Raw genomic sequence first — 15,999 nt, 5'->3', positions numbered from 1 at the left:
TACTCAATAATTTTTTTTTAAGTTGGGAGGAATAGATAGCATAGTGATTATGCAAAGAGACTCTCATGCCTGAGACTCCAAAGTCCCAGGTTCAACCTCACCATACCATAAGACAAAGCTGAACAGTGCTCTGATAAAAAATAATAATAGTAGTAAATAAACAATAAAAGTAAATAAAATAAAATAAAACAATTATTTAACTGATCTTTCAGTTGAGCATTCAGATTTACTATAGAATTCAAATATATTATACACCAGAAGCAATCATTAGATTAACTGACTAGTGTTGTGATTAAAATGTAAATTCAGAATGTAGGGGGGAAAAAGAAAGGAATAAAACCTGATGGTATTGAATCCCAGAGTCTAAGTAGCATAATTCTTAATATCAAGATGTATTTCACATGAAAGTCGGGATGCAGGGCCAGTTGGTAGCATACCTAGTTGAGGGCACATGTTACAATGCACAAGGAGCCAGGTTCAGTCCCCTAGTTCCCACCTGCAGGAGGAAAGCTTTGCAAGTGGTGAAGCAGGATTGTAGGTGTCTCTCTGTCCCTCTCTATCTTCCCCTTCCCTTCAATTTCTTTTTTTTTTAATTTTTTTAATTTTTAATTTTTGTATTTATTCCCTTTTGTTGCCCTTGTTTTATCGTTGTAGTTATTATTGTTGTTGTTGATATCCTTGTTGGATAGGACAGAGAGAACTAGAGAGAGGAGGGGAAGACAGAGAGGTGAGAGAGAGATAGACACCTGCAGACCTGCTTCACTGCTTGTGAAGCAACTCCCCTGCAGGTGGGAAGCCAGGGGCTCGAGCTGGGATCCTTAGGCCAGTCCTTGCAATTCGCACATGTGCTTAACCCGCTGTGCTACCGCCCGACTCCCTCCCTTCAATTTCTGACTGTCTCTATGCAATACATAAATAAATAAGGATAATAAAAAGCCTTTTTTAAAAAATAGAGATGCTACTGAATATGGTGGGGAAAATGCAACCTTAGAGAAACTGTATTTTTCGTTAGGATCAGTCTAAAAAGTCTTTTAGTTTTTAATAGTGATCTGATAAAACTTAGTTGATGGGTGAGATTTTTAGTTGATGGGTATTGCTTTAATCTGTATTTCCTATGGCATTTATTCAGCAAGTCCTTAAATAACTACAAAATTTCATCAGCTTCAGTGTTTGGTCACTGTAAGATTTTGGATTTGAGGACCAGGCGGTGGTGCACCCGGTTAAGTGCACACAGTACAGTGCATACAGTGCACAAGGACACAAGTTCTACAGGGAGAAAGCTTCACGAGTGGTGAAGCAGGGCTGCAGGTGTCTCCGTCTCTCTCCCTCTCCATCTCCCCTGCCCTCTCAATTTCTTCCTGTCTCTATCCAATAAACAAAAAAAGTTTTTTTTAAAAAGAGGGATTTGGGATTTAGCAGCCAGAGACCTCGAATGGAAAGTAATAACTGCAGTGGTGCACCCGGTTAAGCGCAATGATCTGGGTTCCAGCCCCCGCTCTTCACTTACAATGCGGCCGCTTCATGAGCAGTGAATCAGGTCTGCAGTTGTCTATCTTTCTCCCACTCCCTCTCCTCCTCCCCATCCCCTCCCCCCTACCCCCTCTCTCTCTTTCTATCTCTCTTTCTCCTTTCTCAATTTCTCTCCTATCCAATAAAGTGGAAAAAATAGCCACCAAAAGCAGTGGATTTGTAGTGCTGGCGCGGAGCCCCAGAGATAACCCTGGAAGCAAAAAAAAAAGGAATTGTTCACAGACTGAAGCCATGAAATATGATTAAGCTCTTACTCAAGTCAATTCAACGTACGACTTTCAGGGCAGGATGATGGTGCACCTGGTTGAGTCCATAGGATGCAATGCACAAGGACCCAGGTTCAAGCCCCTGGTCCCCACCTGCAGAGGTGGGGAGCTTTGAGAGTGGTGAAGCAGGGCTGCAGTTGTCTCTGTCTCTCTCCCTCTCTATCATCCCCTTGTCTCTCAATTTCTGGCTATCTCTACCCAGTAAATAAAGATAATTTAAAAAATAAACATACTACTTTGTCTTCCCCTAGGTCCTCCCTCGACAGACCTGTGGGTTGTTCACTCACACTATCTTCTACAAAGAATATCCTGGAGGACCCCAAGAGTTGGATAAAAGCATCAGAGGAGGTGAACTTTTCCTCACAATCCTTCTCAATCCAGTAGGTGTTCTATTTTATTTTTTTATGCTCTTGGAACTTTCAAATACATCCTTCCTATTATTTCTATTACCAACCATTTCACAAGAACAATTGCTAAATACAAGCCTGGCCATAGAGATATTAAGCTGCATTTCCAAATGTTCACATCCCTTCTGATCTTCAGTCAAGAAAAAGAACAGATTTCTTAAGAAACATGTGTTGAACATGATTAAATGAAGCAGAACAGCTCAATGTTGGCTTCTAGCCTTGAATTTTAATAAAAATATTAATATGTATCTGTTGAGCCAAAAAATTAACATTTTAATATCATGTCATATATATTTTGTTCATAAATTGAGTAATGCTTCTGGCTCAAAATATTATTAGACACAAACTTCAGTCTCTAAAAATGATCACAATACAAAACTGTATAGAGTTATATGGCTATATATTATATTTGGATACTAGGATCATCAGAGGCCTATTTTTTTTAAATCTCCACTAATTTTGTTTGGAATTTCCTTCTTAAATTATGGAATTTATATCCCATTGCATGTATTGAAACATAGCATTTTGGGGAAATAGTCAGTATTATTGGGGTTCCTTGAGCTTTCTGACTTTTCTCCCAGAAATATTCCATATCTGAGATCTGATACAAGCACACCTTCTTTCACAACTCAGTGCACAAAAATAAATCTTAAATAGTATGTTATCTTCTGTGGCTACTTTCTTTGTATAAGACAATTTCATATTCAGAGACTTATGCTTTCAACAAGCCTATGACTGAGTTGTCCGTGGTAAAGCTCCATGTCTTAAATAAATTGTTTAGGTAATTGGTATTTTAAAAATCATGAAGAAATTAAATAAAAATCTACACTGTGTAAAGTTTACTAATTATATTTGTGAGAGTTGCCCAGAGAACAGAGTTAATAGGATAGAAGCAAGGAGAAGAGGGAGTAACAGTGTGCCCAAAGACTTATAGAGTCTCTAGACCTACAGTTGACAAGCTAGAGCCTAAGAAGAAGCAACAGCAAGTTCCAGTAGAAATCAAAATCTTGAGATCCAGGAGGACTGATGGTATCGTTTTAAACCAAAGGCCAAGCCATTGATTCAACTCAAGTTTGAAAACGGGGGGTGGGGGGGGAGGGAGGAAGGTGGGGTAAACAGTTCAAGGGCAAACAGACAGAAGTTCTTTTTTATTCTCAAGGGAGCCAATCTTTTTTATTCTATTTGTATCTTCAACTATTTGAATGTAACCTACCCATATACTTAAAATTACAAGTCATTATTCAAGGAAATAGAAAAAGATACTCCCTAAAATGGAAGGATAGATCATGTTTAAGGATTGAAAGAATTAGCAATGTCTAAATGACCATTCTTGCCAGAGCCATGCACAGATTTAATGTTCTCACCACCAAGGTGGCAACAAATTTCTTTGGAGGGAATAGAAAAAAAAAAAAAACTACAGAATTTTATTAGAAATCATAAAATGTCTAGGAACACTAAGACAATCTTGGGGGGGAACAGAGGTGTCACATTTCTAGACTTCAAACTATATTATAGGGTTGTTGAAATTAAAACCTCTTGGTTCTGAAACAAAAATAGACTCACAGAGCAGTGAAATAGGATTGAGAGACCAAAAATAAGTCCCCACACTTATGGACATCTTATTTTTTACACTAAGTGAGGTAAAGAAAGTCTTTTCAACAAATGGTGTTGGGAAAATTGGATTAAAATGTGGAATAATGAACCCTGACCATTATATCTCACCATGCACAAAGGTAAACTTTGTATGGATCAAATATTTAGATATTAAACCATAAACCATCAAATACTTAGAAGAAGACACTGACAACTTTGTTATAAACTTTTGAAATATTTCCAATGACTCAGATACAAGGAAAAAAAATTGCAAGGAAAACCAAAGCAAAAATAAACCAATGAAATTACATCAAGCTGAAAAGTTTTTGCAAACACAGCAAAAAGGACCACGGCCAAAACAGAGAGACTCCTTACAGAAGATCTTTATATACCACACATCAAAGGACTAATAATAAAAACCTACAAATAACTCACCAAACTCAGCAAGAGAAAGAAGGAAACAAAAAGAAGAAGAAAGAAAGAAGAAAAGAAAAAAAAAAACTTCATTAAACAAAAAACAAAAAAAATTTCATCCAAAATTGGGAAGAAGATATGAATAGAATCTGCATCAGAAACATGGGAGGAAAGCTCCAATTTATTGATAGAAAGATAAAGGACAATAATGAGGTCATACCTTGCACATATGAGAATCTCATACATTATAAAGTACACTAACAACAGATATTGACAAGGATGTGGAGAAAAAGAACCATTCTACACTGCTAATGGGACTACAAATTGGTCCAACCACTGTGGAAAACAGTCTAGAGGCTTCTCAAAATACTAGAAATGGACCTACCCTGTAACTCAGAAATTCCTTTCCAAAGTATATATTCACACCCTTTGATATGCACCTAAGGAGGGTGTATATCAATGTTCATAGCAGTCTAATTTTTAATAGCCCAATCTTAGAAACAACCCAAATGACTATTGAAAGATGAGTGGAAAAAGGAAGTGGCAGTATATACACATGATGGAATACTACTCAGCTATCAAATAACAATGGAAGTCAAGTCCTTTGCTTCATCCTGGATGGCACTTAAAGTCATTATGTTAAGGGAGATGAGTGAAAAAGAGAAGGACAAATACCAGGCTCTCTCACTTATAAATGGAACTTAAGAAACAAACCAGAAAACAAAAGTGCAAAACAAACCTTGGACTGGGCAAGGTATACTACACCAAAGGAGAAGACTCTGGGGCAAGAGGTGTGGGGAAGGTGTGAGAAGGGCGGCAGGTTATTGATATGCCCATAAGTCAACGACCATGCTATAAACCGCTATCCGCTCCCAAATAAAATGGGTGAATTTTCAGCCATCACACACGATGAATGCCAATGTGAAAAACAGACTGGAAGTGAGTGAAATAAAACTGGGAGACATGGGAAGAGGGGAAGGTATGATGAATGGAGAAAAAAATAATGTGGGGGTCAGGTGGTTGAGCACCGGGTTAAGCGCACATAGTACTAAGCACAAGGAGCCCCGCAAGGTGCAAGGATCCAGGTACGAGGCCCCGGCTTCCCACCTGCAAAGGGTCACTTTACAAGTGATGAAGCAGGTCTGCAGGTGTCTTTTTCTCCTTCTCTGTACCTTCCCCTCCTCTCTGAATTTCTCAGTCCTACACACACACACACACACACACACACACACACAGTCAGGAAAAAAAAAATGGCCGCAGAAGCAGTGGATTCATAGTGCAGGCACCAAGCCCCCATGATAACCCTGTAGGCAAAAAGAAAGAAAGAAAGAAAGAAAGAAAGAAAAAGAAAGAAAGAAAGAATGTAAGCTAGTGCCATGTTTGTACATAGGTCCTATTCTGAATAGATTGCTACCACAGGTGATGGAGCTGGAGCAGTGCTTACCTCAATGATAAGGAGTGGGGGGGGGGGGGAAAGAGTATGGAGACCTTTTTTCAGTATTTTTTTTTTTAATCGCCAGGGTTGCTGGAGTTCGGTGCCTCCACTACGAATTCACCGCTCCTGGAGGCTTCCCCCAACCCCTTTTGTCGCCCTTGTTGTTTATCGCTGGACAGGACAGAGAGAAATCCAGAGAGGAGGGGAAGACAGAGAGGGCGAGAAAGACAGACACTTGCAGACCTGCTTCGTTGCTTGTGGGACTTGAACCGAGATCCTTATACTCATCCTTGCGCTTTGTGCCATGTGCCCTTAACCCGCTGAGCTACCACCCAGCCGCCATATGGAGACATCTTAATTAACTCTTTAGATGGTAGCTGTCGGGGTCTGTGGCAGGGTGATCTCCAGGGGAAAGGTAATGGACTGGTTCTTTCTCGAACACGACAAGGGTGACACGAAGTAAAAGACACCAGAACCCAGAACTCGTTTATTAGCAAGGTGGACATGAGTTAAATAGAAAAACAAATGAAGGGAATTATTACTGAAGTATGTCAGAAATTACAGGTTTCTTAAAGGTCAGCATGCCCCTAAGGTAGGGGGCTGGTATGACAGGAATTGATGAGATACAAGACAGTTATTCTCCATGACGCAAGCAACTTAATTATCCAAAGGTATTTGAGAGAAGAATACGGGTTAAACCCGTAGGGTGAGACAGAGAGAAGATAGATATCAAAAGGCCACACAGTTTGGAATTTCTCTTGTCTGGGCTCTGAGGTGTGTGATGAAGTGTGTGATAAGGTGTGTTCTTCTGTGATCAGAAGGTGACTTTGAATAAGTGAATCTGTGGCCATGTGGCCTGCAGTTAATGGAGGGAAGTACTGGGGTTTCTGTGGGCCTGAGGGTCAAGAAGGAAAGAATTAAGTCTGAGTTTCCCCCCTTTTGCTCACCTCGGTTGAGAGAGACTCACCAAGAGGTTATCTTCTCAGACCCCCATCCAAGTACGGGGGTGGTTCTCCCTAAACTCTATCAGGCTTACACATAGTCCCAACAGGTAGCAAGTCTGGTAGGGAATGATCAAAGAAAACAAAGAGAGAAAAATCATCCTAATAACAAGATATCCCTGATATATCATTTTTTTTTAAATCACTGCTTAATTTTGTCACATAAAACCTGTGTATTCTTTAAAAATATATTAATGAGACAGAGATAGACACAGTGAGAGAGAGAAAACTAGAACATCCCTCCAGCATAGGCATTGTGGGGAACTGTACTCAGGACCTCATGCTCATGAGTCCAATACTTTATTCACTGTATCACCTCCCGGACCACAATATTTCCATTTTTTTTTTCACCAAAATCACACTGTAAAAAAGACCCATAAGTTAATTAGTGTGAATTTGTAATAGCCAAAACCTGGAAGCCACCCAGGTGTCCAACAACAGATGAGTGGCTGAGCAAGTTGTGGTCTGTATACACAATGGAATATTACTCAGCTATAAAAAATGGTGACTTCACTGTTTCAGCCCATCTTGGATGGACCTTGAGAAATTCATGTTAAATGAAATAAGTCAGAAACAGAAGGATGAATATGGGATGATCTCACTCTCAGGCAGAAGTTGAAAAACAAGATCAGAAGAGAAAACACAAGTAGAACCTGAACTGGAATTGGTGTATTGCACCAAAGTAAAAGACTCTGGGGCGGGGGGAGAATACAGGTCCAAAAAGGATGACAGAGGACCTAGTGGGGGGTGTATTGTCATATGGAAAACTGGGAAATGTTATGCATGTACAAACTATTGTATTTACTGTCAAATGTAAAACATTAATTCTCCAATAAAGAAATTGAAAAAAAGAAAAAAAGTTAATTAGTGTGAATATGTTTATATACATATATTAACATTCTAACTGAAAAAAAATGTATTTAACAGTTTCAGTTCCCAAAGGAGAAGTTGGCAGTGGCATTATTTTAATTTATCAATCAAAGTCTTTGAGTAAAATATTATTGTACCCAGAAACATTGAAACAAAATCTATAACAACATACAGAGAGATAAATAGTGATGTTTGTGAGCGCTTATCAGGTGAACAGATGATCATGAATCTTTTATTATAGTCTAATAATTAAATATAAAGTGTTTTTCTTTTTCATTATAATTTATAGTTATTTATTATAACCTATACATCATAGAAATGCTACAATATAGATAATATTTGTATAGATATTATGATATTTCTTTTACAGAGTAAATATCTCTGTGAATTTGTAAATGAAATATAGAGTTCTTTCCTCAGGACTGTGTGTTTGATTTATTGGTAAATAAATGATTCAAGCCATTAATATAATTCCAATAAAGATGTAGATGGTATGATGTAAAGCTATCAGTGATAAGAAATACATGGGATATAATACCATTATCTAATTTTCTTTTATCATATTCAGATTACAGACCAAATCCAACAAAATGAAATTTAAAAGTATTTTTACTGATTTCACAGAAAATAGTAATTCAATTTTAATATGTTAATATACATGTTACATAAGTTTGAAATAAATCAGCCAGAAAATTAGATGAGTGGCATAGCACAGTATAATAATCACCAAAATTGTCTCAACATAAATGTTATAGGAATTTGGCATATATTATCTTTAATATTTCAACTGATGCTACAGAATGTAGTTCTATTCTTACCCGGTTAGGCATGGCATGGATCTCCTTTACTGTTAATACAAAAACAGAATGAGATTAGTTGTAAACATTATAAACTATAGTATAAATTTTACTATATTCTTTGATTACAAAGTAAGAGAAAAGGTGGAAGGGCCTATTATCAGCATGTAGAATAAAATGAAATACAAGGTGTCTGTCTTTCTCTCCCCCTCTCTGTCTTCCCCTCCTCTCTCCATTTCTCTCCGTCCTATCCAACAATGATGACATCAATAACAACAACAATAATAACTACAACAATTTTAAAAAACCAACAAAAGCAACAAAAGGGAAAATAAATAAATAATTTTTTAATGAAATATAAAGGGAAGATATACAGTGGAGTATGGATTTAGGGAGATTTAGAGAAGAAAAAAACAATTTTTTGATCATCATTATAATGAAAGAATTTTTGTTACCAGATTTAAAAGAACTCTTTTGAATTGACTGGTAGTTTTTCAATTCATTTGTATGTCACCACCCTATGAGGCTAATAAAAGCAAGAAAATACACAAGAAGGAATACCCTAGTATCTCCCTCTCTAGAGTGCTTTAAAAGAGTCAGTTAGTGCACAGTTGTTTCTTACGGCCTCAGGAGTTCATCATCCTAAAGGTAGGGGATGGGGAAATAACCTTCAAAAGTTCTACTTATTTTTTCTCTTTATTTTACTATTGAGATAATGTTGTTTTGCCAGTCTGTTGTTGTCTCAGGGGTACAATTTCACACCACTCCAAAGTATGTCTTAGGACACACCATCCACATATTTTTTCTAATGTGTAGTTTCCACCAAGTCCTGCAATCAAAAACTCAAACTACACCAGAAGGAGTTTGCTGTCTTTTGTCTTCCAGCTTCCAGTTGAGGTATTCACATTATTTTTTTGGACTGCTTTTTATCAAACCTGCATTCTTTCTGTGTTCATAAGTCTCTGATAACTTTGTCTATCAAATGTTAATCTTTTAGATAGATAAAAAGCTATCTGCTTTTCATAGTTTACTCATTCAAAACTCTGTCATTTTCTAACCTAGCAAAACAACCAAAATGTGCAAATTAGAATATATTTTTATAAGGCCAGGAGGTGATGCACCTGGTTAATCACATATATTACAGTGCACAAAGACATGGGTTCAGGCCCCTGGGCCCCACCTGCAGAGGAAAAGGGGTGAATCAGGGTTACAGATGTCTCTCTGTCTCTTTCCTTCTCTATCTCCTTGTCTCTATCCAATAATAAGTAAATAAAAAGATTTTTTAAAAAGATAAAGAAAAATCTTTGGAAAAAATAATTTTTTTTTACATCTTGACCTGCTGTAGATCATTTGATCTAGCCAACTACAAAGAATATTTCTTTTTTAAAAAAGATTTTATTTATTTATGAGAAAGATAGGAGAAGAGAGAGAACCAGACATAACTCTAGCACATGTGCTGCTGGGGATCGAACTCATGACCTCATGCTTGAGAGTCCAAAGCTTTATCACTGTGCCACCTCCCAGACCACAAAGAATGATATTTCTTGATCACCTTGGGTCCAAATTTATTTTGTCACAACTAATCTATCGATTGAAATAAATTATATACGGACTATTTGGATAGCATTTCAGAAGATCAGATAAGCATCTGTCCACTTAACACTCAGATAAATTTCTCTTTTTTTTTTCTTAGATTCTATCATGATCTTATCACATATTGGTATTTTCCTGCACTGTTGCTCACTTGCCAGATACTAACATTCATTTCCCTGGTGCTGAATTCTTCCTGTGTTTTCAATATAGTCTTTGTTCAGACAGGAAGAAATATAACTTAATCATGTGTGAGCTGAAACAGCTTATGCCAGATAACCCACCATCACTCACAACAAGACTTTACTATAAAATAGGCAGCAACTGACAACAGTAAAGCAAGTATATATACTTATCAGATGGTCTAACCAAAGCTTAAAATAAATATGCCCTACCTGATTGAATTTTTCTTCTGACTTTGTATTCTGCGAAACACAAAGAACAATATGAAATTATGAATGTCTAAGCTTCTTGACAGATACATTTAAATATATTCAGGTTATAGAATTTTTAATTTTATTTATTTATTTTTATTTTATTTTTATAAAGCTTATGTCAACAGGGGTATAAATCTACTCAATCTTCTCCATTCCCACGACCAGGGTTCAGAATCTTCAGTCTCCCCACTGCAAGCCAAGCCATTGCAGTTCCTCTAAGGTTGTAGACATGGGCTAACCATCATCTCTCCAACTGTCTACATTTATATATAATTGCCCTCTTTTTCTTCCTGATCCAATACTCCTCTCTTCCCCTCCAAGCCACTTATGGCAACATTATTCCCTCCATATGTCCCTCTCCTTTTCCTCCTCTCTCTCTCTCTCTCTCTCTCTCTCTCTATGCTGAAGGAGCTAGAGAAGAAATTATTTTTTTAAGATTTTTTAATATTTTTTTTATTTTCTCTTTTGTTGTCCTTGTTGTTTTTCATTGTTGTTGTAGTTATTATTGTTATTGATGTTGTCATTGTTAGATAAGACAGAGAGAAATGGAGAGAGGAGGGAAAGACAGAGAGGGGGAGAGAAAAACAGACACCTGCAGACCTGCTTCACTGCCTGGGAAGGGACTCCCCTGTAGGTGGGGAGCCGTGGGCTTGAACCGGGACCCTTAAGCAGGTCCTTGTGCTTTGTGCCACGTGCACTTAAGCCGCTATGCTACCGCCCGACTTCCGAGAAGAATGTTTTTAAATAGCAGTATTGGAGCCAGGAAATCTATCACGTTTTCCAAAGTTCAGAGCCGTGTCTCTCCTCTCTAATCCTCCTTGCCTTTTCTTTTGTCCAGTTGCAAATCCAGGTGAGCAAAATGTGTGTGTGTGTGTGTGAGAGAGAGAGAGAGAGAGACAGAGAGAGAGAGAGAGACAGAGACAGAGAGAGCAGTGCATGTGAAATCGACAGTCAAGTGTAACGGAACTGCAGTGATACACTTCTCTACGTACTGTGCTGAACTTTCACACAGCCAGCCTGGTTAATGAGCTTTCTCTCCCTCCTCTAGTGTATCAATCCCTGAGCTGGTGGAATCTAATAGCAGATGCGGTGCATTATGGATTGGTGCCGGCTCTTCAGACAGATTAGAGAAAAGGCAGCTGGATATAGCACTGGGAACCCTTGTCTTGAAATAAGCAAAACAAACAAAGAGTTCTGTTTTATGCCAAAGGACTATAGAGCTAAATGAGCAAAATAATACTCAGAAATGTATTTAAGATGCAACACAAGAAAATGAAATAAATGAAAGATACATTCCAAGCTTATTGTGGAACATACAATGTAAGGAAATACTGACTTTTGTTATCAGGGCAGATATTCATTAATGATTTTGATTTTGTTTTCTGATAAGCACTGTGCATTATAGAAGTCTAGAAGAAAAGCTTACAATTTAATGTAGTTTGGTGTGTTGCACAAAAGTCAAAGACTCGGGAGAGAGTGGGGGGAGGAAGGTTCAGGTCCTGGAATATGATGATGATGGCAGAGGAGGATTATTATGTGGAAAACTGGGAAATGTTGTGCATGTATTGTATTTTACTGTCGACAGTAAACCATCAATCCCCCAGTAAAGAAATAAATAGAAATTAAAAAATAAGATTTAATGTAGTACAAAACAAATATACATTACATCAAAATATATAAAAATAACTATATATAAAATATATATAAATAACTATAAAGTATATAAAAATAACTATATTCAGGGTCACAGGAGATTTTTCACAAGTATTCCAGAAATTTTTTAATCAGCATCTGAATGCTCTTTGATAGGGAGATCTGCCTCTTATCTGGGCAGGGACTTTGAGGCCATTAGTTTTATTAGGAATTCTGGAACCTAAAGTCAGAAGGACAGCACCCAGCTGTGAGAAGAGAGAACCCCTGTAGAGTCTGTAGATTGTGGGAAATGCTATTACCACTTGCTGAAAGACCAGTATCACTACTTTTTTTTTCTTTTATCTTTTTTTTTTAACTTTTCTTAAAGATTTGCAGGACTAACCTTTACAAAAGGACATAAATCACACTGCTGTGGTGATTCACTCTCACAGCAGGGACTTTGTAAAAATCCAGAGTCAGCTAAGATCCACTGGCTCAGGATGTATGATATTATTGTTGAAGTTCTCTTCACACTGGAAATTACGATGAGAGTTAGTATCAAGACAAAATGGGCTTGGGGAAAACTGTGCTCTCACTGATTTTTTGAGTAGCGCAGATTGTGTTAAATTCCTCATACTATGTTTATTTAGAAACTATTACTACAAGGGGTAGATAGCATAATGGTTATATAAAAAGACTCTCATGCCTCAGGCTCCAAAGTCCCAGGTTCAATCCCCCACACCACCATAAGTCAAAGCTGAGCAGTGCTCTGATAAAAAATAGATTAAATGAATTTATTTAAAAGAAAGAAAGAAACTATTACCATAGAATGGTGTGTGCTATCATACAAGAATAGGATAGTTCTGTCTTCTAAGCCTGAACTATCTCCTCCTCAAATAAGAGCAAGATTGCTATTGTTGTATAGATATGCTTCTTTCTTTTTCTTTTTTTTTGTGTGTAACTTATTTATTTATTTACTTAACAAAGGAAACATTAACAAAACCAAAGGATAGGAGGGATACAACTCCACACAATTCCCGCCACCCAATCTCCATATCCCATCCCCCTCCCCTGATAGCTTTCCCATTCTCTATCCCTCTGGGAACATGGACCCAAGGTCATTGTGGGATGCAGAAGGTGGAAGGTCTGGCTTCTGTAATTGCTTCCCCGCTGAACACGGGTGTTGACAGGTCGAGCCATACTCCCAGTCTGCCTCTCTCTTTCCCTAGTAGGGTGGATCTATGGGGAAGCGGAACTCCAGTACACACTGGTGGGGTCTTCAGTCCAGGGAAGCCTGGCTGGCATCCTGATGGCATCTGGAACCTGGTGGCTGAAAAGAGAGTTAACATACAAAGCCAAATTGTTGAGCAATCATGGACCCAAAGGTTGGAATCATGGAGAGGAAGTGTTGGGGGAGTACTCACTGCAAACTCTAGTGTACTTCTGCTTTCAGGTATATATTTTGCCCTAGTTTATGGATACGTATGAGCATATGCTGTATCTCAGGGGACCTGGTCTATATCTAGGTTTGGGGACTTTATTGGGGAGTGGAACACCTGGGATGGAATTAGAGTATACCATGAAAGGAAAGGTCTCACCCAAGTAATGAAGCTGAAGGGTTGTCATTCCACATCTGAAGTATCTGAAGTCTCTGGACACAGTCTGAGCTGAAGCATGTTGAGGTGGCAATCGTTGCGTCGATTAGGTTGTCATCGGCACATGCAATATTATTTTATATGAATTGGGAGAGGCATGCGGGAAAGTGGGCCCTACCCTAAGGTTCCAGGACTGGGGGAAATATAGGCTCTATAGTGGAGATGTGAGGTTCCTGCTGTCTTAGGGTTCAAGAAGACAATGGATAGTTATTGTTATCATTACATTATTTGGTAATTGGGTTAACTTTGAAAAGTTCCTTTGTTAGGGTTTGCTTTATAATACCCAGTATCTTGTATATAGCTGTGCCACTGGTTGCTTCTGATCTACTAGGCTTTTGAGAGAGTCCTCATATCAGAGATTCAGCCTATATATTAAAAAGACTCAGTCTGTGTTTTAAAAACTTCAAGACATACAATCAATTTTCCCCCTCTCATATTAATTAAAAAGTGATTTATCTGATTACACTTTAATAGGAGTGTACATAAACACCATTCCCACCACCAAAAGACTGTGTCCCATTCCACCCACCCACCCACCCCCGCCGGCCCAGAAAGCCGCATGTCTATCCTCCCCCTCACCACAGGGTTTTTACTTTGGTGCCCTACTTTCAATTTAGTCAGATCCTGCTTTTAGTTTCCCTTCCTATTCTTCTTTCTCAACTTCTGTTGATGAGTGGGATCATCCCATACTTATCTTTATCTCTCTGACTTAGCTCACTTAACATAATTCCTTCTAGCTCCATCCAAGATGGGTCAGAGAAAGAAAGTGGGCTCATTGTTCTTAATAGCTGCATGCCAGTCCCTGTTCAGGGCGCCAGATGCTAGCTAGCTTCGCGAGCATGAGAGAGATGACCATGGACTCGTGGATAAGTGGGGAACGCAGTTCAATCTTTATTGACGAGTGGGGATGCAGTTCGATCTAGCTATCTCTGATCACAGTCTTGTCCTGTATATCTCCTGAGGCGGAAGTGTCAGGTCAGAAGAGGATGTACATAGGATAGGGGGTGGGGAGAAGAAAAAAGTGCAAGATCCAGTGGGGATTAAACCAGTGCTGGCAAAACAATGATTATATAAATAGACCACAGTGGCAAGCAATGCAACAGAAGGGGTCTTAGAAGCAGACCAACAGCTGCATAGTATTCCATTGTGTATATATACCACAGCTTTCTCAGCCACTCATCTGTTGTTGGGCACCTGGGTTGCTTCCAGGTTTTAGCTATTATGAATTGTGCTGCTATGAACACAGGAGTACACATTTCTTTTTGGTTGGGTGTTATAGAGTCCTTGGGGTATAACCCCAGGAGAGGAATTACTGGGTCATATGGAAGGTCCATGTCTAGCCTTGTGAGAGTTCTCCAGACTGCTCTCCACAGAGGCTGTACCAATTTACATTCCCACCAGCAGTGCAGAAGGGTTCCTCTGTCCCCACAGCCTCTCCAACATTTGTTGCTGCTGTCCTTTTTGATGTATGCCATTCTCACAGGAGTGAGATGGTATCTCAATGTTGTCTTTATTTGCATGTCTCTGACAATCAGCGACTTGGAGCAGTTTTTCATATGTTTGTTAGCCTTTTGGATCTCCTCTGAGGTGAATGTTTTGTTCATATCCTCTGCCCATTTTTGGATGGGGTCATTTGCTTTTTTGTTGCTAAGTTTGCTGAGCTCTTTGTATATTTTGGTGATTAGTCTCTTGTCTGATGTATGGCATGATGGCATGTGAAGATCTTCTCCCCTTCTGTGAGGGGTCTCTTTGTTTGATAGTTACTTTGTCTGTGCAGAGATATGCGTCTTTCTAAAGCACTGCCTACTACCGACACTCCTTGGATACGATTTACATTCTGATATATTTCTTTTTTTTTCTTTTTTATTTAAGAAAGGATTAATTAACAAAACCATAGGGTAGGAGGGGTACTCTGATATATTTCATGACCATGAACAAATCCATAAAATTGCATTGTTTTCTTTTTCTTCTTCTTTTTTTTTTTTTTAAATTTTGTTTCTGTAGAATAAACTAAATGAAGTAGCAATATTTTCTTGGGGAAGTCTATTTCATCTAGTGTAACTGGATAATTTAGTTTTCCCAAAGCATGTTATGAGAGGTAGTAGAATAGCTGTTTAGCATAAATAAATTTCCAACAGCAAAAGCGTACAACTTTCTGTCTCTCTCTCTCTCTCTTTTTTTTATGGATGTTTGTCCATAGAAAACCATTTTTCTCTGTACTTTGAGGTGGGTAATATATATTAGGTGCACAATGTTTTTGACATTTAGGTATAATTTGGAAGCAAAGCCACTGAATTTTTCTAATACGATGCAAGGAACATTGTGTATCATTATTTATACCACATGGTGGGTTGGGAGGATAATAGGAAAGA

General features: G+C 38.3%; 1 protein-coding gene across 2 annotated transcripts in view; it reads left to right on the top strand.

The window, feature by feature from the left end:
• LOC103120541 (bifunctional heparan sulfate N-deacetylase/N-sulfotransferase 4) overlaps positions 1-15,999 on the top strand; it is a 329,220-nt gene that overhangs the window by 176,880 nt on the left and 136,341 nt on the right. For both annotated transcript variants that reach the window (XM_060176966.1, XM_060176961.1), the window contains exon 5: positions 2,048-2,176. In XM_060176966.1, coding sequence (XP_060032949.1) covers positions 2,048-2,176 — 129 coding nt within the window. The remainder of the gene's footprint in view (positions 1-2,047; positions 2,177-15,999) is intronic.

This window comes from Erinaceus europaeus, chromosome 2, assembly GCF_950295315.1.
Source record: "Erinaceus europaeus chromosome 2, mEriEur2.1, whole genome shotgun sequence".
NCBI classification, from domain to species: domain Eukaryota; kingdom Metazoa; phylum Chordata; class Mammalia; order Eulipotyphla; family Erinaceidae; genus Erinaceus; species Erinaceus europaeus.
This window is presented reverse-complemented; position numbering and strand designations above follow the sequence as displayed.